The sequence below is a fragment of the Dama dama genome, chromosome 33 (genome assembly GCF_033118175.1).
Source record: "Dama dama isolate Ldn47 chromosome 33, ASM3311817v1, whole genome shotgun sequence".
NCBI classification, from domain to species: Eukaryota; Metazoa; Chordata; class Mammalia; order Artiodactyla; family Cervidae; genus Dama; species Dama dama.
In genome coordinates, this window is record NC_083713.1 from 41,171,380 (window position 1) to 41,197,618 (window position 26,239).

The following is a 26,239-nucleotide window of genomic DNA, read 5'->3' on the forward strand; positions in this document are numbered from 1 at the left end:
CTTTGGGATTGGAATGAAAACTGACCTTTTCCAGTCCTGTGATGACTGCTGAGATTTCCAAATTTGCTGACATATTGAGTGCAGCACTTTCACAGCATCATCTTTTAGAATTTGAAATGACTCATTGGAATTCCATCACCTCCACTAGCTTTGTTTGTAGTAATACTTCCTAAGGCTCACTTGACTTCACATTTCAGGATGTCTGGCTCTAGGTGAGTGATCACACCATCGTGATTGCCTGGGTCGTGAAGATCTTATTTGTACAGTTCTTCTGTGTATTCTTGCCACCTCTTCTTAATATCTTCTGCTTCTGTTAGGTCCATACAGTTTCTGTCCTTTATTGAGCCCATCATTGTATGAAATGTTCCCTTGATATCTCTAATTTTCTTGAAGAGATCTCTAGTCTTTCCCATTGTATTGATTTCCTCTATTTCTTTGCATTGATCACTGAGGAAGGCTTTCTTATCTCTCCTTGCTATTCTTTGGAACTCTGCATTCAAATGGGTATATCTTGCCTTTTCTCCTTTGCTTTTCACATCTTTTCTTTTCACAGCTATTTTTAATGCCTCCTCAGACAGCCATTTTGCTTTTTTGAATTTCTTTTTCTTGGGGACGATCTTGATTCCTATCTCCTGTACAATATCACAAACCTCCGTCCATAGTTCATCAGGCACTCTGTCTTTGAGATCTCGTCCCTTAAATCTATTTCTCACTTCCACTGTATAGTCATAAGGGATTTGATTTAGGTCATACCTGAATGGTCTAGTGGTTTTCCCTGCTTTCTTCAATTTCAGTCTGAATTTGGCAATAAGGAGTTCATGATCTGAGCCACAGTCAGCTCCTGGTCTTGTTTTTGCTGACTGTATAGAGCTTCTCCATCTTTGGCTGCAAAGAATATAATCAGTCTGATTTCGGTGTTAACCATCTGGTGATGTCCATGTGTAGAGTCTTCTCTTGTGTTGTTGAAAGAGGGTGTTTGCTGTGACCAGTATTTTTATAATTATTAAAAGTTCTATAAATGTAATAATGTTTTTATATAAAATTAAATGTAATATATACTATAAACAGTATATTTTATATAATAATTATATATTTTTGTTTTATATCATATAAATGATAATCAAAATTATATAAATTTTCATAATAATTTTATAAACATATAACTACTCAACTGAGAGCTTTCATCTTGTAGGTTTGGTATTACAGTGATACATAATTTGAATAAACCTGATTTTCCAGTTTTCCAGCATGCCACTTGTGCCTAGAAAACTTAATTGGTATTATTTTCAAATAAACATCTTTGTTTTTTATTCACACCAGGAAATTTATTATGTAAATTTTTTGTAGGAATTGTTGAGGAGTACCAGTTGCCTTATTATGACATGGTGCCTTCAGATCCCTCAGTAGAAGAAATGAGGAAGGTTGTTTGTGACCAGAAGTTACGACCAAGTATTCCAAACCAGTGGCAAAGCTGTGAAGTAAGGCTATGTTCTTATATATATTTTTCTCACTATAAGTTTGAGGCAAGTATCAGAGAGGATTTTCAGACACCATGTAGTTCCTTTCTCTTAATCTAAGCCTCCAATTCATTTCACATACGTGGGTATATGTGTTTGTATAAGCTTCAGAAGGATTTTATTCCCTTAGCTGTTGGTATCATAATGCTAAATTATGTGACAGGAACTACCTTGACATCCCAATGACTTTACATAAGACTTTATTTCTTGCTATGCCAAGTCCCTTACAGGTTAGACAACTTTCATCAGCATCTGTGCTATATTTGAAGACTCAGTAATCCAGGTGACTTTGACTTGGGATGCTGCTATTTCAACACATAGTTCCAGAGGCATAGGTCAGGGGAAGGGAGAAGCTAGACGGTCAGACACCAGCTCTCTAATGCTTTGCCCCAGGTGACACACAGCACTTCCACTCGTGGTTCGTAGACCAGAATCAGTTACACAGTCCCATCTAACTGAGGGGGACTGGGGATGTCAGAAACAGGCATATTCAGAGGGTAGTCGATGTTTGTGCTACACGATTATTACAATTTTAGTCATCCTTATATTCAATAAGTTATTCTTAATCCCTAATGTATGGCTTTCTTTCATCAGAAAACTTCTCCGTGGCAGGGATCATTGTTGTTTATCTCCTTATTCTGAACCACACATGTAGTAACCATCATAGAGCAGACATATTGCAATGCTTGTTTTGCCTATGTGAAGAGAAAGACTTTTCTAACTCCCACAGAAAGTAGAAGGGAAGGTAGGGGAAAGACTATAAAGCATCTAACAAATTCCAAAACTATTTTAATGCTTTAATCTCCTTATCCCAATTATGACTGTTTATCTTCTGCCATGTTTAAGTGTAATGCTTGAGGTGTTTTTTTAGGTGACATCTTTTAGTTTTGTCTCTGTCATGTATCATGTCTTAAACAGTTATTTTTCCCCTCATTTTTCCTCTCCTTCATGTTTCACTCAACTCATTTTCTATTCAAGGCAAGATTTATGTCCTGATATTTCCATTTTGTTTAGAATACAGGTAAAGTATTCTATATAGGTAAAATATACTTATTTTAGAAGCAGAATTTGAGACATTTATAACAAAATTGAAATTAAAACTTTTTCTAACATTAACCATTTCATGCATAAATGAAAGAATATTAACACATATATAAATTTAAAGGATAATATTAGAATTCCAAGTTTAAAAAATAGAACACTTCTAATACCTTTGAACATTCTTCATCCCTCTGAGAGGCTGCTATTGTAACTAATCATTTTATTATTACTTTTCTTTTCTTTAGAATTTAGCTATATATCTATGGCTAACTTTTGTTTATTTGTGAAATGTATTATTGATACTGTGGATATTCTTTTTAGGTTTTTTTTTTTTAACTTTACCGTATATAGTACAGCTATTATTGGTTTATTTTCATATCTGTATAGTATTCTATTGTATGGATATAGCACAATTTCTGTTTTTCATTCTGCTATTGATTGTCATATGTGTGATTTTTAGCTTCTTTTAGAACAATGCTGCTCTGTGTGTATGTGAAGTGAAGTGAAGTGAAGTCGCTCAGTCATGCCCAACTCTTTGCGACCCCATGGACTGTAGCCTACCAGGCTTCTCCCATGGGATTTTCCAGGCAAGAGTACTGGAGTAGGTTGCCATTTCCTTCTCCAGAGGATCTTCCCCACTCAGGGATCGGACCCGGGTCTCCCTTATTGTAGGGAGACGCTTTACCGTCTGAGCCACCAGGGAAGTGTATATGTCTGTACAAATTATTTCTTTAGGGTATAAAACTGTAGATTCTTTTGGAGTGTCCACATAGATGATCATTACCTCCAAATAATGAGAGTTCTAGAACCAATCCTCATAGCTTTGTTATTACAGTTTCTAGGACTTCCACTATAATGTTGCCTGAAAGGGACGATAGTTTTGCTCCTTAAAACCTTGCATGTCTCACCTTTGAATGTCATATTTGCTGTGGGTTTTGCTCATAAAAACTGACTTTGGTTTGATAAAAGCTTTCTTACTATCTCTGAGGTGCTATGTCATTTCTGCTTTAGGGTCTTATTGTGATAGATTGCATTTGTGGATTTTCCACTGTTAAACCAATCATGCATTCCTAGAATAAGCCTAACAATGTCATTTTTATACAATGAATTTTCTACATTTTATGCAATGAATTTGTTCATTTTTGCCCAATATTTTAGTTCTCTTTTGTTTTGTATTAATCCCACATATTAGATATTTGTGAGATTTTTATACCATCATCGTTTTTTTCTGGAATTATGAACATGTTTATAATTTTCTTTGTTCAACATTCCTTCTTGGCTCTCAGAGCTTCATTTTAAGGTAATTTTCTGATTTCTTCATGTGCATCTTTTAAATGTATTTTATTTGAATTGCTTTTTAGTGAGGATCTAAAAGTTGTAAGTTCTCTCAGTGTTTGGGTGTCTGAAAACATCTTTATTTTGTCCTCAATTCTGAACAAATAGTTTATCTGGGCATTAGAATTTAGGTTTGCAGTTATTTTCTCTAAGTACTTTAAAGATGTTATTCCACTAGCTTCTGACTTCCATTATTATTGTTGAGAAGTCAGCTAATTTTAGATTGTTTTTAGTTAATTTATCTTTTCTTCCAGACCTCTTTAAGAACTTCTTTATGTCTTTTGCATTCTGAGTTTCTCTATGATGTATTTGGTATGGATATCTCTTGATCAATTTTGTCTGGATGTTTTGGACTTTCTGATTCTTAAGATTTGTGACTATCCTCAGTTGTGGAAAATTCTGAGCCATTATCTCTTCAAATAGTTCATCTTTTCATTTTTTTATTGCCCATTTTTACAGAACTCACTGTATGCATGTTAGACCTTTCATTTTACTTTGCTTGTCTCTTATTCTTTCCTACTGTTCATATTCCTGTATTTATGAAGTCTCCCATATTTATCTTCTAGTTCACCAATTCTATATTTACATGTGTCTAATCTGCCATTTGGGCTTCCCAGGTGGCACTAGTAGTGAAGAACCCACCTGCCAAAGAGGGAGCTGCAAAAGATGTGAATTCTACCATCCCTGGGTTTGGAAGATCCCCTGGAGAAAGGCATGGCAACCCACTCCAATATTCTTACCTGGAGAATCTCGTGGATAGAGGAGCCTGGTGGGCTGCAGTCCATACGGTCACGAAGAGTCAGATACAAATGAAGCGACTTAGCACAGCACAGCACAATCTGTCATTTAACTCATCCACTTAGGTTTTTATTATAATAGTTATATTTTTCATGTCAAGTTTTACTGACATGAAAAGTACTTTTTCTTTTATAAATACACTTTTTTATGCTAATGTTTAGACTTTTCTCTTTGCTTTTTACTTATTTTATTTTTCATATCATTTAACTCTAACATCTAGTGTTTTGATAGGTTTGATTTTCCTATTTTTTTGTTTTAACTGCCTCTTGTTAAAGATGGTTTGTTTCCTCGTCTGCTTGTGAATTTTCATTATGAACTCAGGTTTACTGCAACATCATAAGGCTAAGGTTTGATTTTTTTTCTTTACCAAGAGTCAAGATCTAGGCAGTTTTCTTTACAAAGTTCCTTCTAAGGCCAATTCATCCTTACAGCCTAGAATTTGTAAACATCTTCATCTGACTTTTTTTTGTGTGCTTTAGACTATGTTTCCTGTCTTTCTCATGTAGTCTGTCAGTTCTGAAATTCTAGACTGTAAAATCCAAAGATGCCCCCAGAGCAGCTCCTTGCTACAGTGATTTCTTTTACCACTCTGGATTCATGCCTTCTCATTGTTTTCCCCTCTGTTATTTATCCTATTTATTTACCAGTTCACTTATACTTATTTTTATCATTATTTTATTGTATAATTTACATATAATAAAATGCATAAATTTTAGTGTATAGCTTGATGACTTAAAAAAAAAAGTATACATGTATATTTACCATCAAGATCAACACAGGGTATTTCTAGCCCATCCCATATCCATTTTTGTCTTTCATGTCCTTTCTTAGAATATTTTGTACAATAGTTATTCTGTCATATTCCCATAATTAAATTAATTTTTAATTTTCATTTAAAGGAAAATGTATATCCTCTATAGTGTTAGTATCTGTGTTTTTACAAAATTTAAAAAAATATCTTAATTTCACTGTTCAGTTCAATTGCTCAGTCTGTTTGACTCTTTGCGACCCCATGGACTGCAGCACGTCAGGCCATCCTGTCTATCACCAACTCCCGGAGTTTACTCAAACTCATGTCCATTGAGTCAGTGATGCCTTCCAACCATCTCATCCTCTGTTATTCCCTTCTCCTCCCACTTTCAATCTTTCCCAGCATCAGGGTCTTCTCCAATGAGTCGGTTCTTCACATCAGGTGGCCAAGTATTGGAGTTTCAGCTTCAACATCAGTCCTTCCAGTGAATATTCAGGACTGATTTCCTTTACGATGGACTGGTTGGATCTCCTTGGAGTCCAATGGACTTCAAAAGTCTTCTCCAATACCACAGTTCAAAAGCATCAATTCTTCGGTGCTCAGCTTTCTTTATGGTCTAACTCTCACATCCATACATGACTACTGGAAAAGGCATAGCTTTGACTAGATGGACCTTTGTTGGCGAAGTAATGTCTCTGGTTTTTAATATGCTATCTAGGTTGGTCATAATTTTCCTCCCAAGGAGCAATTGTCTTTTAATTTCATGGCTGCAGTCACCATCTGCAGTGATTTTGGAGCCCCCCCAAATTAAAGTCTGTCACTGTTTCCATTGTATCCCTGTCTATTTGCCATGAAGTGATGGGACTGGATGCCATGATCTTAGTTTTCTGAATGTTGAGTTTTAAGCCAACTTTTTCACTCTCTTCTTTCACTTTCATCAAGAGACTCTTTAGTTCTTCTTCACTTTCTGCCATAAGGGTGATGTTATCTACATATCTGAGGTTACTGATATTTCTCCTGGAAATCTTGATCCAAGCTTGTGCTTCCTCCAGCCCAGTGTTTCTCATGATGTACTCTGCATATAAGTTAAATAAGCAGGGTGATAATATACAGCCTTGATGTACTCCTTTTCCTATTGGAACCAGTCTGTTGTTCCATGTCCAGTTCTAAGTGTTACATACAGATTTCTGTATACAGATTCTGAATACAAGACCACCTGACCTGAGTACCTATTTCTCAGGAGGCAGGTCAGGTGGTCTGGTATTCCCATCTCTTGAAGAATTTTCCACAGTTTGTTGTGATCCACATAGTCAAAGGCTTTAGCATTGTCAATTAAGCAGATGTAGATGATTTTCTGCAACTCTTTTGCTTTTTCAATGATCCATGCATGGTGGCAATTTGATCTCTGGTTCCTCTCCCTTTTCTAAATCCAGCTTGAACATCTGAAAGTTCACAGTTAACATACTGTTGAAGCCTGGCTTGGAGCATTTTGAGCATTACTTTGCTAGCGTGTGAGATGAGTACAATTGTGCAGTGCAGTTGTTTGAGCATTCTTTGGCATTGCCTTTCTTTGGGATTGGAATGAAAACTGACCTTTTCCAGTCCTGTGGCCACTGCTGAGTTTTCCAAATTTGCTGGCATATTGAGTGCAGCACTTTCACAGCATCATCTTTTAGGATTTGAAATGACTCAACTGGAATTCCATCACCTCCACTAACTTTGTTCCTAGTAATGCTTCCTAAGGTCTCCTTGACTTCGCATTCCAGGATGTCTGGCTCTAGGTGAGTGATCTCACCATTGTTATCTGGGTTATGAAGGTCTTTTTTGTGTAGTTCTTCTGTGTAGTCTTGCCATCGCTTCTTAATGTCTCTGCTTCTGTTCAGTTCAGTTCAGTTCAGTTGCTCAGTCGTGTCCGACTCTTTGCGACCCCATGAACCGCATCATGCCAGGCCTCCCTGTCCATCACCAACTCCCAGAGTTTACCTAAACTCTGCTCCTGTTAGGTCCATACAATTTCTGCCCTTTATTGTACCCACCTTTGCACGAAATGTTTCCTTGGTATCTCTAATTTACTTGAAGAGATCTCTAGTCTTTCCCATTCTATAGTTTTCCTCTATTTCTTTGCATTGATCACTGAGGAAGGCTTTCTTATCTCTCCTTGCTATTCTTTGGAATTCTGCATTCAAATGCGTATATCTTCCCTTTTATCCTTTGCCTTTTACTTTTCTTATTTACACAGCTATTTGTAAGGCCTCCTCAGACAATCATTTTGCCTTTTTGCATTTCTTTTTCTTGGGGATGGGTCTTGATCCCTGCCTCCTGCACAATGTCGGGATCCTCTGTCCATAGTTCTTCAGGCACTCTGTCTATCAGATCTAATCCCTTGAATCTCTTTGTCACTTCCACTGTATAATCATAAGGGATTAGATTTAGGTCATGGAGAAGGCAATGGCAACCCACTCCAGTACTCTTGCCTGGGAAATCCCATGGACAGAGGATCCTGGTAGGCTACAGTCAATGGGGTCACAAAGAGTCGGACACGACTTACCGACTTCACTTTCACTTTTCACTTTCATGCACTGGAGACGGAAATGGCAACCCACTCCAGTATTCTTGCCTGGAGAATCCCAAGGATGGGAGCCTGATGGGCTGCCATCTATGGGTCACACAGAGTTGGACATGACCCACGTGACTTAGCAGCAGCAACAGATTTAGATCATACCTGAATGGTCTAGTGGTTTTTCCTATTTTATTCAATTTAAGTCTGAATTTTGCAATAAGGGGTTAATGATCTAAGCCACAGTCAGCTCCTGATCTTGTTTTTGCTGACTGTATAGAGCTTCTCCATCTTTGGCTGCAAAGTTATAACCAATCTGATTTCGGTATTAACCATCTGGTGATGTCCATGTGTAGAATCTTCTCTTGTGTTGCTGGAAGAGGGTGTTTGCTATGACCAGTGTGTTCTCTTGGCAAAACTCTGTTAACCTTTGCCCTGCTTCATTCTGTACTCCAAATTTGCCTGTTACTCCAGGTATCTCTTGACTTCCTACCTTTGCTTTCCAGTCCCCTATAATGAAAAGGATATGTTTTTTGGGTATTAGTTTTAGAAGGTCTTGTAGGTCTACCTAGAACCATTGAACTTCAGCTTCTTCAGCATTACTGGTCGGGGCATAGACTTGGATTACTGTGATATTGAAGGTTCGCCTTGGAAACAAACAGAGATCATTCTGTCATTTTTGAGATTGCATCTAGGTATTGCCTTTTGGACTCTTTTTTGACTATGATGGCTACTCTGTTTTTTCTAAGGGATTCTTGCCCACAGTAGTAGATATAATAGTCAACTGAGTTAAATTCACCCACTCCAGTCCATTTTAGTTCGCTGATTCCTAAAATGTCGATGTTCACTCTTGCCATCTCCTGCATGACCATTTCCAATTTGCCTTGATTCATGGACCTAACATTCCAGGTTCCTATACAATATTGCTCTTTACAGCACCGGACTTTACTTCCATCACCAGTCACATCCACAAATGGGTGTTATTTTTGCTTTGCTTCTGTCTCTTCATTCTTTCTCCATTCTTTCTCATTATTTCTCCACTGATTTCCAGTAGCATTTTGGGCACCTACTGACCTGGGGAGTTCATCTTTCAATGTCCTATCTTTTTGCCTTTTCATACTGTTCATGGGATTCTCAAAGCAAGAATACTGAAGTGGTTTGCCATTCCCTTCTCCAGTGGACCACGTTTTGTCAGAACTCTCCACCATGACCCTACATGGCATGGCTCATAGTTTCATTGAATTAGACAAGACTGTGGTCCATGTGGTCAGATTGGTTAGTTTTCTGTGACTGTGGTTTTCTGTCTGTCTGCCCTCTGATGGAGAAGGATAAGAGGCTTATAGATGCTTCCTGATGACAGAGACTGACTGAGGGGGAAACTGGGTCTTGTTCTGATGGGCAGGGCCATGCTCAGTAAATCTTTAATTCAATTTTCTGTTGATGGGTGGGGCTGTCAGGTCATCGTGTTAATTTCACTACAAAGGTTTTAAAGAAAGCTTATATGCTCTGAAAGCCCAAGGGTAGAAATTGTTAGCTATTTTATATATAATGTATATAATTTCTTAATTGAAAGCATATTATTTTTATGCAGCTTGAAGGAAGAGGAAAATTTTCATAAAATGCATACATAAAATGCTTGAAAATATTAACTAATTGCATTTCAATGATTATTGATATTCTCAAGAAGATAAAGAATATTCAATTGATTTCACTTACTCTAAAAAGATGTAGTATAAGGTGACCATATTCTCTTTCCTAAAATTATGTTTAACATAGTATGTGGAAGCCAAATAAACACTAATCTCTACAGAAAAGATTAAACAAATGAAGCTGATCTTCATTTCACCTTATGCTAATCAAACATGCCCTTAAATATAATAGTGTAATTCCATAAACCAAAATGCCATTGAGCAAAGTCTCCCTATCATCTGCTATAGCTACCTTCAAGGTCCACAGATGATAGCTGCAAACCATCTAGCAAGCAATGGGCCATGCACTCTGCCTGAGTGCAGAGCAGACCTCCTGGCCCCTTTATGAGAGGAGATACCCTGGTCTTTTTCTGAGAGAAGTCACACAGTTCTTGTCACGGGGGAGACACTGTAGATACTGTCTGAGGGAAGATGACAGGTCTCTTTCTGAGGGGAGATGACCTGGTCTCTGTCATAGGGGAGACCCCCAGGTCTCTGTCTGAAAATATGCCCTCCCTCTGTCTAGGGGAGAGCCCCAGTCTTTATATGATAGAAGTCTCCCTGGTGTCTGTCTGAGGGGAGACACTCTAGTCCCTTTCTGAGAAGAGACACCCTGATCTCTGTCACAGGGGAGACACCCTGAGCACTGGCTGAGGGGGGCACGCAGGTCTCTGGCTGAGGGGAAGCATCTTGAACTTTCTCTGAAAGAAATTGTCCTGGTCATTCTCTGTCTGGGATGCCATGGTCCTTATCTAGGGGGAGATGCTCTGGTCTCTGTCTGAAGGGAAAGCCCTCGTCTGTGAGAGAAGTTGCTGGGGCCCCTTTCTGAGGGAAGATGCCCCGGTCCTTGTCTGAGGGCAGACACTCTGGTCACTTTCTGAGAGGGGACACACAGGTCTCTGTCTGAGGGGAGAAACCTTTTTCTTGGAGGGGAAATGCCCTAGTCTTTTTGTGAGTTACCTTGATCTCTTTTGGTGAGGAGATGCTCTGGTTCCTCTGAGAGGAGTTGCCCGTCTCTGTTCAAGGTCAGATGCCCTGGTTCATTTCAGAGGGGAGACGTCCTGCTCTCTGTTTGAGGATAGCTGCCTTTTTCCTTGTCTGAGAGGAGACTCCCTGGTCCCTGAGAATGGACACCTTGCTGTCTGTATGGGAAAATGCTCTGGTGCCTTTCTGAGGAGAGACACCCTGGTCTTTTTCTGAGAAAAGTTGTCCTGGTCTCTGCCTGAGAGGAGAAGCCATGGTCCTTGTCTGAGGGGAGACACTTTGGTCTCTGTCTGAAGGTAGAGCTCTGGTCTTTTTCTAAATGAAATCCCTCTGGTCTCTGTCAAGGGGAGACACTCTGATCTTTTTATGAGAGGAGGACTCTGGTCTCTGTCTCTGGGGAAATTCTCTAGTTTCTGGTTTTTGTTTTGTTTTGTTTCAGATTTATTTGTTTATTATGGTCAGCATGGGGTCTTCATTGCTGTGCTTGGGCTTTCTCTAGTTGTCATGAGCAGGGGCTACTCTTTGTTGCAGTACGTGGGCTTCTCATTGTGGTGACATCTTCTCTTGTTGCAGAGCACCAGCTGTAGGTCACAGGCTTCAGTTGTTGCAGCTTGAGGGCTCTAGAGTGCAGGCTCAGTAGTGTGGTACACAGGCTTAGTTCCTCCAGCATCTGGGATCTTCCTGGACCAGGGATCGAACCCATGACTCCTGCATTAGCAGGCAGCTTCTTAACCACTAGAACAGCAGGGAAGCCCTAGTTCTTTTCTGAGGGGAGACACTCTGATGCCTTTCTGAAGGGAGTTGCCCTGGTCTTTTTTCTGAAAGAAATCACCCTGGTTTCTGTCTGAGAGGAGATGCTCTAATATTTTTCTAAGGAGAGGTGCCCTGAATCTTGTTTGAGAAAAGACTGGTCCTCTCTTCTGGTTACCACGTGATCCTTGTCTCAGAGGAGACTCTGATCTCTGTCTGAGTGGACACGACCCAGTCTGCATTTGAACGGAGACATCCTGGTGTCTGTCTGAGGGGAGACACCCTGGACAGGATTTTTGAGGTGATTTGACCCTGATTTCCTTCTCCTATTGATTTAAACTTACTATTTTTATATCAGAGCTTAGCATCAATTCCTGTGTTTGTGATTTTTCTTCTCTTGTACTATTGTTTGTGCTAAAGATTTTGATTTTTTTTTCTCTTAAGGCACTCCGAGTCATGGGGAGAATAATGCGTGAATGTTGGTATGCCAATGGGGCAGCACGACTAACTGCTCTTCGGATTAAGAAGACTATATCTCAACTTTGTGTCAAAGAAGACTGCAAAGCCTGATGATGAAAATCATGTTAAAAAGAAATAATCTCACAACTTTCTTTCTCATTTTCCCTTTTTATGTGAATTTTTTGCCTTTGTTTCGTCCTTGTTTTGTTCTACCTCAAAGATAATGCAGTGCAGTATTTAAGTGCCCAAAGGCACCATGAAAAAATAACTAAAGTAAGTGTGGGCTGGAGTTGATGTCATCTACTCCCCATGTTGTCTTTAATTTTATTTTGAAAAGGAACACATCAGCTCATCTTTTTATTTAAGGAACATATTACAAATGTGTAAAATAAGCTATATAAAGTAATAAAAGTTATTAAGGTTTTATTTTACTTGAATCAGGAGCACATGAATGAATAGAAAAAAATATAAAAGCCCATTTTTTTTTCCCCCAAGATGAAAACTTTTCATTAAAAATGTGACTTGGAACATATTATATCTAAACAAAATGTTAATTATATAATCTATGTTTTTCTCTATTTTTTTTTAAATGAATAGGGCCTTTAAAAAATTAAACAGTGCTCTGAAGTTTAGGATACAAAATACGTAAAAGTAGAACTGCTTGATAGGAAGGTGGAAGTGAGATGAGATCAGTTACTTGGTTTCTCCTTCCCTGTCCTCCTACTCTTCATAATGCACAACCACAGCAGCCCCTGAGACAAACAATCTGAAAGTCACTAAGATTGTTACTTTCTCTTATTTTCACATGAGAGCCCTGACATTTTGAATCATTGAGAAATGTCCCAAAGTGACACAGCTAGTGATAGAGCCGGCGTTAGATCCAAATCTTGTGATAATCCACATGGTAGGTTAGGCTAGCTTCCTACTTTCCCTTTAATTCCTATAACATTTCTTCTCCCTGTGGAGAAACAACATCTTTCATGATATTTGTGGTTTAGTCAAACAGAAGGCAAATTATTTTGCAGAATCGTAATGGACCTGGATGAACTCTCAGGACAATATCCACTGACATTTTCCTCATGGAAATTCCATAGTCAACCTATTTGTTAAATAGTTTTAATGTTTTCTGAATACTTCCAGAGATTAATCAGTCATAAAAATCCATTGTCAGAGATGTTTTTAAGGCATTTCAGAGGTCCCTACCACCTTTGTACATATACATTTAGAAAGAGGACAAGAGAGGAAGAGGTTACTAGGAGATATTTTGAGGAAAAATTAAGAAAACTCTTAAATGAAGTGTAATAACCAAACCCAACTAAGGATTATCAGTAACTGTAAAGGATATTCTCTTGGCCTTTCAAAATGAGCAATGAGTGTGGAAGAATGCTCATGATAATTTTGCTTCTACTTCCTGTAGAGACAGAAGTGAAACATTCTGAATAGTACATGAACATTAAATATTTTTTTCAAATCTATAATTCTGCTTTGGCAAAGAAAGATTTAACATGGTGCAATGTTAAATCTTCTAAAACATTGTTCAGAGTGTTTTTATTCTTCTAAAACATTGTTTCCTAAACTCTGTTCCTTAGAATGCTCTTCTGAGATGATCAAAGACCAAAAGTATTCTTTGACAGACCTTAGAAAGTGATACTGCATATTAGCATATTATGTGCTTTGTGGAGTTTAGCAGTAAAAAATGTTACTTGAATTTCTTTAAACTGGATTTCCCAAATTATTTGACCAATGGCACTCTTTTTATGTAAAACAGGGGAAACCTTTTATTAGCCTACATTTTAGTTTCTACAAAGCATGGCTTGGGTAACAGTGTTCTAAAGGATACACCTATGTAGAGCACAGTCTAGTAATTACACTTCATTCTACTATGAAAATATGTTACTGAGCCCATCTTCATTTGACTAGGATGAGATATCAAAGGCAAGAATCTGACAGCTCTGGTTTGCATACACTCTCATTCATGCAGTTATCCATTCATTAAAGAATATCTTCCTTGCCACAACTTTGGGTCCAATAAGGAAATTAAAAGATGGATAGGTTCTGTTCTCAGGGATTTTGAAGTCTAATTTGGGAATAGGAACAGGGGTGTGGGTGTTTGGGGGAAGTAAATTGGCAAATAAATACGATACAAATTAGGGTGTCTCAAATTCTGTGTGATGGTGGTTTTCAAAAACAAATCCCAATTTGCAGCGCATTTAGAAAGTATCTTTATTTAGTTATTCCAGACAATCTAAATTATGTAATCAATTTTTAAAAGTACATATGGGAAGGGATTCTAAAAAGAGCTTATGTGAAGGGGTAATCTTGCTTGTACTTGTTACTTTAATTTCTCATAGATTGTTTCTGCATATATGAGAATGAAATTATTTATGTACTATGATTGTATTACTTTCAAACAAGAATAATATTTTCTCTTTTATTCATGTATGTTGGGTGAATATACTTACTTAATTTTAAGAGATGATTTAAAATCCCCATTTTCCTTGACATTATGTTTTATAATCTATTTGAAAGTGTCCATAATTCCATAATTTTATTGATTCAACTTTCACTCTAGAGAAATCTGTACATTTTGAGATATTTTTCTTGTTTTTGTGTTGGTTAACTGTACCTCCTAACTGAATAGTCTTATATTTCAATTTCCAAAATATATTTTTAAAGAAAAGGGGTAGGTTAACAAAAATGATAAGGACCTTAACTCTCAGAATGATTATAAATAGGAAATGCTTACAAAATAGGATATAGCTTAGAGCATTAGACAAATTTGTTGTATATAACCTATGCTGTTAAACTTTATATTACTTCTTTTTGATAGAGTCTTACTGTGTAATATTTATTTCTTTTGAATTTTGTTACAAGCAAAAAAATATTCTTCTTAGACTCAGAGTGTCAGTGTTCTTTTCTCCTTTCAAATATTTTGGCTTTGGGTGTAATGTGAAGCTTGGGAAAATGCTATTTATGAAATTTCAGTACTGTATAAAGTGGTGATGGAATTTATATGCAGCATCACTTCCTTAAACTAAGGGAAACATCATTTGTTGTCAATATTTCAGCATGAACTTGTTGCCTTATAAGCTAAGCATTTAAGGATGTAATTGGTACAGATTCTGTTGTGTGCTTTATTCTGTCTAAAATATTTGGCACGTCACATCTAGAATTCTTAATTCATATTCTGACTTGAAAGTTAAGTGAAACATGACTGTGTCGGGCACTATTTTAGGTATAGCACTCGCTTCTCATCTTTATACTTTCAATTAACTTTGCATTTTAAATTTCCATGATTATATGAAAATAGTAACCTGATTCTAGTGTCTGAAGACTTCAAAATCAGCTTTGATTTTAAAATGGCAATCTACAATAGATTCACTAGGTTAGATGTCCCGTAAACATTTATTATTTGTAATACTTTGACCTTAGTAGGATTATTAAGTAAAACAAAACTACTTCTACTATCCTGGAATTTTGCTACCATTTGACTTACTGGGGCAGAGAAAACTCAGGGCTATCTTAGAATTTATGCAAAAGTACTGGAGAAGTCCATGGACAGAGGAGCCTGGTGGGCTACAGTCCATGGGGCCGCAGAGTCAGACATGACTGAGCGACTCACACGCACTGGCACTAGAGCTCCAGGGAAACTACTAGCAAATCATCTGAAGGCAGGAAATCCATGTTTGCCATTATGCAAAGTTCAACTTGAAAACACTTAGCAGGGAATAGTTTCTGGTTAATTACTTAAAATAAATTTGGAAATATAATTAATTTAAATAAATTTAAAGTATGGATATTTTATTTCCCATAAGGAAATCAAGAAGGAAACAATAGCAAATGAGTGAAGTTAATGTCAGTTGATGTTTTCAATAATTGTTCTTTTAGATGAATTTACAACTGCAGCATTTTAAGTTATTTGGAAGTGTTTAAGAATTAGTATCTTAAGATGGTGTCATTGTGGTTTTCAAAGAGTTTATAAATATTTTTTCTTTTGTGAAACATACTACTTCTATATTTGATAATATTTTGTGTTAATTCCCTCCATAAGCTACTACATGGACTTGATGTGTTATTTAGTAAAGACAGTAATCCCTTTGTTCCTGAGAGTTACTTCTAGACAGAAAAAAATGTCATTTGGAATACAAAAATTTCATTGCAATGTTAAATAGAATTTCTGTAGTATAGAAAATTTTCAGTGTTTTAATGCAGATTTTTAGTTATTTGACTTTCTTTTCTCCCTCTAGGTTTTCCTTCTTATTTCATTATTTTTCACCTCCTTTTAAAATATTCTCCCTGTCTCCCCAAATTATCTTTACTCTCTAATTAAAAAAAAAGACTAGTTACTATGTAACTTAATCATGCTACTATTTAGCCTTCTAATGAAGGGAGAATCCCTTAGTGGTCTAAATTATTTTAGAGGTGTCAGACAAAATTGAAACCCAGTATTTGGGAATTGCAAAGAATATAAGAGATTTTATAATTCAATTCCCATATATTGTAGATGAAGAAAACAAAGATCAGAGATTAAACAACTGCTAGTTATTAGCAGAACTGATATGAGAACCCAGTGGTGATACCTACCACAGTGCCCTGCCATATCCAACATTTACTAATTAAAAAATAATTAGCATCCATCTGCACCTACCTTGAATGTAAACTAGTGAATGTGGAAATGATCAAATCTTACTTCTCTTGATTTCTACTAAAACAATTTGCTCACTTATGATGAGATTAGTGAGAAAAACCAAAGTAGGCTAAGGAAGAAATGTAAAATAGTTGTCAAGCTAGGTAGGTAGCCACTGGAGTGCTGAGTAAAATTTAGGAATTGTGAGAATATAGAACTTCTTCTTGCAAGTAGTGATAGGAGATGCTTCATGGCTCTTCTTGTCTCCTTTCTATAGTGATTGTTTTTTCTCTGCATACATTGGGGCAGGAGTGAAAAATGATTTGTTAAATGTGGGACCATGTCTAGTAGCACATTATCTTACTTCTTTCTTTTCTTAGTTTCTCATTAGCTCATCCTCATCCTTTCAGTGCATTAAAAAATATCTTTGCTGTATTTCATCAATTCCAATCACTGTTCATTTAGTATTCTAGCTCCTGTCCAGATCGCTACACACTAAACCTCCTAACAAGACTTTAATTTCCCATATCCAAATATGAGAACTTTCATCTCAGGCCTTCTCTGGCAATTTTTCATTTGGCATTGTGAAGAATGTATTTGTTAATGGCAGAGAAGACTTTCTTTTAAATTTTAAAAAGACTAGCAGTCTAGTTAAATTTTAGCTTTTAGTTAATATACAAGAAATGTCTACTTTTGCCTTAATGATAAATTCCACTTAAGAGATGGTGGTGTGGACAGAGAATGTGAAATATATGTCCCATAATGTGATTGCTAAATTTCTTTCTGCTATACTTCATACTATTGCTTTGTTTTGCTTTGACCATCTCTTAAAATTAAGCCATTATGCCATATGGTTTGGAATATAATATTATTTTGAAATTAAGTAGTAATCCCCATTGAAAAATCCCTCTTAATATAACTTCCAAGATACTTTTTAATTCAGTCATAGATTAATACAATTGGGAGAGTATGAGCTCTATCTCATCCTAGATTTTAATATTTTAAAATATGATTATATTTTCTTATCATTGGTCAGTGTTATTTTACAAGAAGTTTTTCTCTCCATATCTAACTGTTTTAACTAATAGATTTTTACCCAGAGTAGAGCAACCTGAGTATTAGCATAGCCACTAAGAATCTGATTGCATTAAGGAAATTAGCCCCACATTGAGTGTCTGCAAAATCCAGCTGGGCATATACTTTGCATGAATCGTCTTATTTGAGGGTTAGGTAGGAGTTGAACTCCAACCTGCAGTTGGCTCTTCAACTCATAAATATTTTTATATTTTGCAGAAACATACCGTATTAGCTTATATATTTTCAGAAATGGGCCTGCTTATACATCTTCAGAAAATGAAAACCAAAATTTCAAAATGGTTTCTTACATCTGTAAATTGAACAGAGAACTTGGAAAAAATAATACTTTAAATTTTCATGCTACATCCCCAAGAGAGCAAAAGAGACTGCATGTTTATCCTTTTGACTTAATTTTTCAACCCAGAAAATAGGCAGCAAGACACAGGGACCCTGATTTTTATATCTCTACTGAGTTTTTATTCCACGCCCAAACCTATTCATTCATTTTGCCTTTAAAAAGGCAATTACTTGCCTAAATTCTAACTAGTGCAGGATTAGAGTGTGACTTACCTATATCTCCATTTCTTCCAATAGGCTAAATATAAGCAGCTAAATATTTTTAAAAATCCAATAATTTTTTCTCTTATATAAAGTAAGATTAATTTAGACGAAACATTAAACTCTAGTTCATTTCCACAGTGATTAGTGTTAAGTTCTTATACTCTTCTGATCCTATGCTAGAGAAAATTATTCAAACTTAATCTGTGTTTCAGGTTTTAAGTTGTCCTAAAAACAGAAAATTAGATTCAGATCTCAAAAAAAGGAATTTTGGATTGACTTTCAAAGTACTAATACTAATTATACTTTTCTTTTGGTAGTGTGACTTTTCTTATACCTAAGAACATATTACAAATGTCAAAACCATTGCTTTTTGACATTGCAAAACATGCCTTGAACTCTTGAACTACTGTGAAAAGAATCGCTGTTGTAAAGGCTTATTATAAACTAGCTGAAATTCTTAAGAATGTAAAAAGATATTACCTTTCAACAGACAGGCACAAATGAATGTATATATGAAGTATGAAGAAATAAAATAGGTTTTAAAATGAGCATTAGACAATAAATTACATGAAAAATATGCAGATGGAGATTTTAGTAGTTGCAATTGAATCACTGAAGCTGAAGAGAATTCCAAATTCCAAAGTGAAAATGAATGATATTTGAAAGTTTCATCAATTTCTAATCTGTGGAAATATGCATTTTATAGTAATACATGTATACTTGTTTTGTTTAAAAATAAGAGTATTTTAGTGTTTAGTAAGAACTCAGTGATAGCCTTCATACCAAAATGTTTAACTTAACCAACAGCAAATCATCAAAGTATTTATTTTAAAGCTTTTAAAAATATTATTGCATAACAATAGTTTATGCAATTAGCTTTCAGCTGTCTCCAGATGTAAATAGGTATTTGCCTAAATGTTATATTTTTATGTATGCATTTTCCAAAAATGTATTGTTTTGTAAGTGGCAAAGACAATAACTTAAGCACTCCTTGCACTTGTTTCTGTGAAGCATATAGAGCTCTATTTTAAATAAAAGCTGTCATATTCCAGTTTCCGTACAATTGTTCTATCATTTTAAAATCGTATTTATATTTGCATGCAGTTTATGAAGGGGGCTTTGGAAATTTAAATGCTGGCTCCTTGGGCACTGGAATTTTCTTTCCTTCCTTCCTGGAAGAGACATTTGCTTTTTTAACAGCTATTTTTCTACATGAGACTTAGGACTATAGTCTTTGTTTTATTTTTCCTGTTGAGTAACAGGAAAAATATTTGAGTGTTTATTGAAAGACTACTGGCCTGTCCTCAAGCCTAAGATAGCTTCCTTCACACTTAAAAGCCTAAAATACTCAAGAGGTCTACAAATGCCTCAGGGACACGAACACTGAAAACTTCCTTGCCTTTATTTCCCATACCCCATTACCTCCACCCCTAGTTGTTCTCCAGCTTGCTGCTCCTTGAACCTGCCCTGCACATACCTGTCCAAGGGATTTGCTTTGTTTCCTCTGCCTGTAATGTTTGCCCTCTAGATATCTATATGGCTTGAGTTTCTGTTTGAAAACTGTCACAGCAAACAGGCCTTTTTTTTTGGCCACCTTCTCTAGAGCAGCGCTGTTTGTCCATTCACTATCCACTCATTCACTATCCACTATTCACTTTCCACTATCTGTTTTATTTTCTTTATGGCATTGTGTATTAACTGACATTATATTATACCATGTATCCTGTAGTATATAGAATCATGATGAATAAGTACTTGAGCACTAGAATTAAGGATAATTTCAGTCAAATTTGAAGATGTAATTTTAAATCACTAAGACTAACATATTATTTTGCACAGTCAGAAATACTGTATGGAATGCATTAACACCCCTCCCCTACTCCCCAACAAATGTCTCTTATAAAACCCAATCAAGAATAGTTTAGCCAAATTCATAGTGGCTCTTCCAGACTGACATTAGGAGAAAATTAGGTTGGTTTATAGTTTTAACCCTACAAAGATTTTTCTAGGACTTAGCATAGAGAAATAGAACTCTGCATTGGTTTTTTTTGGTGTAGGTTCTGAATTTCTTTTGCTTCTTCATTTTTTTTTCCATTTGGGGGGCAGTTTTGTTGTGTCCTCATTATCTTGCATTAAGTGAGTACTAACCAGATTCACAAGCCAAATATTCTTGTTCAATAATCATCAAATCAAGCTTCATCATTAACTTCTTGAATTTGAGGAGAAAGACAAAATATTTTACACCAATCTATGTGAAACCTACACAATAAATAAAACTAGTGGTTTAATTTCAGTAGCACTAGTGGTTGTGTTTTATCTTCAGTTCTAATTTTGTAATAACTTTTTAACTTGATTTTTATTTATTTTTCATTGGAATGTAATTGCTTTACAATGTGGTAGTTTCTGCTGTACATAAACGTGAATCAGCTGTAAGTATACATATATTCTTCCTTTTGAACCTCTGTTCCACCCTTCCATCCCACCCTTATCGGTCATCACAGAACATCGAGCTGAGCTCCCTGTGCTATTACTCATTGTAGTGCGTATGTGTCAATGCTATTCCTCAATTTGTCCCACCCCCTTCTTCCCCCAGCATTAGATTGTTTTTACACTAATGTGTTTAAAAGTTGAATAAGCTGATGAAATAATTTACCTAATGGGTGAACTTAAAATTGAAGAGTTACCTTTTTTCTCTTAGGATGGATTCCTGAACATCAGAGAATGATTAAATCCAGGCTGTTTTATGGGTTGTTCTAGAAGTGAGATTTTAAAGAGATGCCTTATGACTTTTAGAGGAAATGAGTGTACATTCAGTTAAGGAGCATTGTTAAAACTTTTATTTGAATAGTTTCTTCAAAATTATTTGGTGAGAAGCATTTTTCTCTAATTTTTGCTAACGCTATATCTAACACAGTTGTAATTACAGTCACTTCTAAAATAAGTTAAATTATTTTCCTCTCATATATTAGTCGGAGAAGGAAATGGCAACCCACTCCAGTGTTCTTGCCCGGAGAATCCCAGGGACGAAGGAGCCTGGTGGATTGCGATCTATGGGGTCGCACAGAGTCGGACACGACTGAAGCGACTTAGCAGCAGCAGCAGCATATATTAGTCAACAAATCTTTGTCAAATATTGTTGTTAAATGCATAGTATCATAACAGTCACTGTAGGTGGTGCTAAGGAAACAGTAAGCTCCTGTACTTAAGAAGAGAATCTATTTAGGAGGACAAAGCATGTACATGAATTGCTATCCAACCTTAGAAGTTAGTAATACAGAGATGTCATAGGAAGAAAATTATTAAGGCTGAGTATGGGTACATATATTAAATGATAATAAAGATATGGAAATGAAGTATAAGTTAAGTTGAAAGCATCATGAAAATTAATGAGTTGGTGCTGTAAGATAGGAAAGATTTGTACGATAGACCGAGAAGTCCTTGGTAGTTGGTGAATAACTATAGAATTAGAATTGAGGGTCTGATGGGATTCAGATTATAGCATTTAAACTTGGTTCTGTCTTTGAGGGAGGCTGAAGGTTTTAAAGCAGCAATGATAATGTGAATCTGGTATTAACAAAGGTATTAAAAGAGTTATCTTAGTAGATTTATCTAAGAAACCTGAAAATTCTACTGTCGGCATTCCTCCCCCCCCCCCCCCCCCCCGCCCCAATTGAGAGACAGCAGACAGGTTAAGAATTTTAAGACAATCTGTATGGTTGGTGTCATGTAGGTGTTTTCATATGGTACTTTTCCCCTTACTTTTTAATATGTCTTAAAAACAATTTTTTTTCACAAGAAAGAGAAAAATTAAAAATTATTAAAGATTGCATCTTTTATAATTTGGTTTTATCTTAAATATGATCCAAGATATTTTAAAACACACACACACAGAAACAATCATTTAAAAAAGTTTTTCTTATAATTTTATCTCTGCATGAAGAAGTTTCCAGGTGCCACCAAACTGTGTGTAGTAAATTTCAAATATAATCAAATTCAGTTTAGAAATACTAGTGGTGATTTCATAGAAGAACCCTTGCTTCAGCAACTTAGGAAATTACACTTGATTTTCTTTTGAGTGTTACTCAGTTGTGCTTGAAATTGTTCATTTGAACCCTTCCAAACAAGAAGCAGGTGGTTAAAATGTGGGTTCTGTTTAACATTTACACAAAACATTCCAAACACAATGCACTTTTGCCATTTAAATGTCTACCAGCTCTCTCTTCTCTCTCATAGGCTGTCTTTCCTAGGCCATTTGATTTAACTTCATTACGTCCCTGAAGAGAATTGGTTCGCAAGTAGTTACCTGCTAGGAAGCATTAGACTATTTTTATAATCTTCCAGCTAAAGCTTTTAATGTGGCAACGGCTAGTTACTGAAGCAGTTTAGGAAAAAAGAACTGCTGAGCTTGCCTTTTCTTTTCAAAAGGAGAAATACAAGGTGACACAATCGCATGAGATACGAGTGAACCAGAACGAGGAAGTGCAGCCTAGTTTTCTGCACAGAACAAAAACAAGGCTTTCATTTCAATTCTATACCACGATCTGGATCTTTGCTTTCATATAACATGTGAACTATGGTTCATAAAATGTGATTTTCTATATGTGAAGTATAGTTCATAAGATATGCTTTTCTCTAAGCCTGTTTTCCTTTATCAGATACGCATGGGTGATATCCTGAACCTCTTACTGAGAATCCATTTGCTGAAAAGTGCTTATTAAAATAGCCTAAATTTACAATCAGGTAGGAAGATTACACTCATAGAAATATTCATAGAGATACATAGACTTGGCTATTTCTTGATTTCTTCTTCACTTCCTGAAACAAATTTTTATAGAAGTGGGATATATTCTCTGTCCCCATCTCCCCCTCTCATCCACTCCTCAATCCACTGTAATAGAACTTTTGTTCTCATCACTCCTCTAAAATTACCTTCTCTATGCTCAGGAATGACCGTCCATGGCCTAGTGCAAAAACCACATTACCCTTCTCTTTCTTAGTCCTTCTCGGGTCTTTGACACAGAATGTCCTCTCCCAGAATTACTTTTCCTTATTTTCTGAAAGATCTCTTCTCCTGGTTCTTCTTTTCCTACCTCTTTTTCTCTTTCTCAGCATTCTTCACATAGTTTCCTTTCTCCGTGTATTCCTTAAATGCTAATATTCTGGCTTTGGCTCTTTGCAACCTAAAAATTCTCTTTTCGTGATCTCATCTGCTCTTTTGTCTTTAACAAACCTACATGCTTATAGTCCAAACTTCTCTTCTAAGATGCAGTCCTGATTTTTAGTTGCTTCCTGATGTATCCACTCTGATGTGCTACAGTTACTAAAGACTCAAATGTTAAAATGTCCTTTTTTTGGTATTTGACTTCATTTGCTTAGCATAATATATTTGGGAATCATTCATGTTGTTAGATGGCAGAGAACCAATTACTGCACCAGATAGTCTGTCATGGATGAAAGTAGAAGGATCTATTTTTACTTTTAAGTTTTTAATGTATTATATGTATTTTCCTAATTACTTATCAATAAGTTCGTCTATTCAATGGACTAGGTCTTTTGAAACTGAATCAAGTAGAGTAACTGCAACAAAATTTTGGACAGGTCCAATTCATTAAAGGAGGTAGGACCAGGCAATGAGAGAGAGAAAGATCACAATCATTTGTTCATATTGAGGAGTTAGTATAGACAGATGGTGGGGGCTGGTGAATATTGACTTCTGAGGTACAGACTACTTGTAAACATTTTCAAAATTGTCTCTGCAATGTTCAATGTCAGTGTTGAAGTAGCTTGAAAATAATATTTTCTAGCATGATTATGTTACTTGGATATTTAGCTCTAGATCCCTATCAATTTGCAATTTTTATAGAACACTAGAAACAAAACCATTGATTCATATTCTAAATGAATATAAGTAATAATATATATTTTTGACAGTTCTATCTTATTTCTGATGATAACAAGCTTTTCTTGTCTGGAACTGGAGATTGGAGAGGCAAGTGCCTGACACACCTCCTAATGGAATACTTACATTCCTCATTCTTACTACCACTTTTTCTTCTTTTCCTATTTGATTATGTGTTCTTCCATTTCCCACTCTACTGACTCAAGAAGCAGTAGATAATGGGAATTATAGTGGTGAGGATTGGCTTAGAAGGGGAAAGAATTTTGCTTTATTACTTCCTTCTTCACATGGCTTGGTCACTTTTGAGTTGTGACCCACATGAATGTGACTTAACATCTTTTGAGGCTAGATTTATGAAACTAGAGCTTGTTAGTGAAATTTGAGAACAACTCTAGGGGCAGGTTGACACAGTCCCCGATGGCTTTCAGTACTATCATAATATACCCCTTTTGATGCCCACTCCGTCTATGGGGTCACACAGAGTTGGACACAACTGAAGCGACTTAGCAGCAGCAGCAGCTAAAGAAACAGGAATGCTGAATTACTGCAAATTGATTGTGGTTTCAGTTGAGAGAGTTTATTTAAGGGCAGAATGGAGCAAAGAGACAATATGCGTTTGCTTAAGACCATCTAATACATACCAATTAGATTATAAAAATGATAGGAAATATAACTTTTTATAATGATGCTCCTTTTTCCTTCTGTTAATTTTTCTGAGGGAAACATCTGTAAAACTGACCTTCTGCATTACTGGAAATAGGTCCTATTACTGGAATAGGAAATACAGTTTTAAAACATTGTACTCTATAATATGTGGTGGTTAGTCGCTCTCAATCATGTCTGGCTCTTTGCAACCCCATGGACTGTAGCCCACCAGGCTCCTCTGCCCACGGAATTCTCCCAACAAGAATACTAGAGTGGGTTGCCATTCCCTTCTCCAGGGGATCTTTCCAACCCAGGGGTCGAACCCAGCTCTCCTGCATTGCAGGCAGATTCTTTACCATCTAAGCGAACAGGGACGCCCACTCTGTAATATAGATCATAGCAACAGTTCTTAGTCAATAGATTCTGGTCAATGATATTTTAAGAATGTGATGTGTTCTTCCCACATAAAAAAATTATACACACATATACACTCATAAGATTGTACCTTCAATCCAAGGTGTCTTTAAAGACCGTGAATATACCCCATGTTATTTTGCTTGTATTTTGGGTGAAGATAGAAGAGGAATTTGTTTTACTTGAGACAGTGAACTGACATATGTTTTAAAATGTAAATTATTTCATTTTTCCCTTTTGAGGCAGAGCATATTTTCCAAAAATGACAATAATATATTTTGGTCTCACATACTGTTCCAGAACTTTGCCACTGTCCTTTCTGGGGAAACCATTTCTCTTCCACTTGAACTAACAAGGCCTGTGTGACTATTTAAATGAGAAGAATGCAACACAGGTGACATCCACGACTTCTAAGGGTAAATCATAGAAGGTAATACAACTTCTTTTGGCTCACTATTTCTCTCAAAATGTTAACTCTTGCAATCCAGCCACCTGTTGTAGGAAAGCTCAGGACACATGGAAAGATTACGTGTAGTTGTTCTGTCCAACAGCCCCAAAAGATTTCAGCCAACAGCCAATATCAATTTTGAGTTAACAAGTCTTCACGTCCAGTCCCCAGCCTAGAAATCATTCACCTGCTGACATCCCAAACATCATGGAGCAGAGACAAAATAGGAATTCAGTCATCAGCTTTTAAGCTGCCCCTGCTAAGGATGAGTCGAACAGAGTTTTTCTCTAATTGAAGATTAGATAAACGTCATTCTTTTAGGTCATTGAGTTTTAAGGTGGTTTTATAGGCAGGAGTAAACAGCTGGAATACATTTTGGTCTCAGGAAGCAACATTCAGCCACAACTAGACCAAACATATATGGAAGTGGCTCTAGGACTTTGAAGCAGGCAGAAATGGGAAGCATCTTTAGGACAGTGTTAGATCTGAAAGGAATAGAGGAAATGAGAAAGCTTTACGGACCTTAAAACAACTTTTGGTGAAAATTTAAAGGAAAGAGGAAAATATTGGAAGCTGGAGGAAAAGATAATCTTGTTACATAGTAAAAGAAAGTTTAGCAACAATGTCTCCTGCAATAAGGTGGAAAATAAGAAATACACCTATTTTCTAGCTAAGAAGAATTGCTGAA

At 36.3% G+C, this 26,239-nt stretch overlaps 1 protein-coding gene across 1 annotated transcript in view; it reads left to right on the plus strand.

Moving 5' to 3' along the window:
* The window catches only part of ACVR1C (activin A receptor type 1C), an 84,100-nt gene extending 68,508 nt beyond the window's left edge, over positions 1-15,592 (plus strand). The window contains exons 8-9 of the mRNA XM_061135680.1: positions 1,348-1,478; positions 11,866-15,592. Coding sequence (XP_060991663.1) covers positions 1,348-1,478; positions 11,866-11,991 — 257 coding nt within the window. The 3' untranslated portion in view covers positions 11,992-15,592. The remainder of the gene's footprint in view (positions 1-1,347; positions 1,479-11,865) is intronic.
* Positions 15,593-26,239: the final 10,647 nt, after the last annotated feature.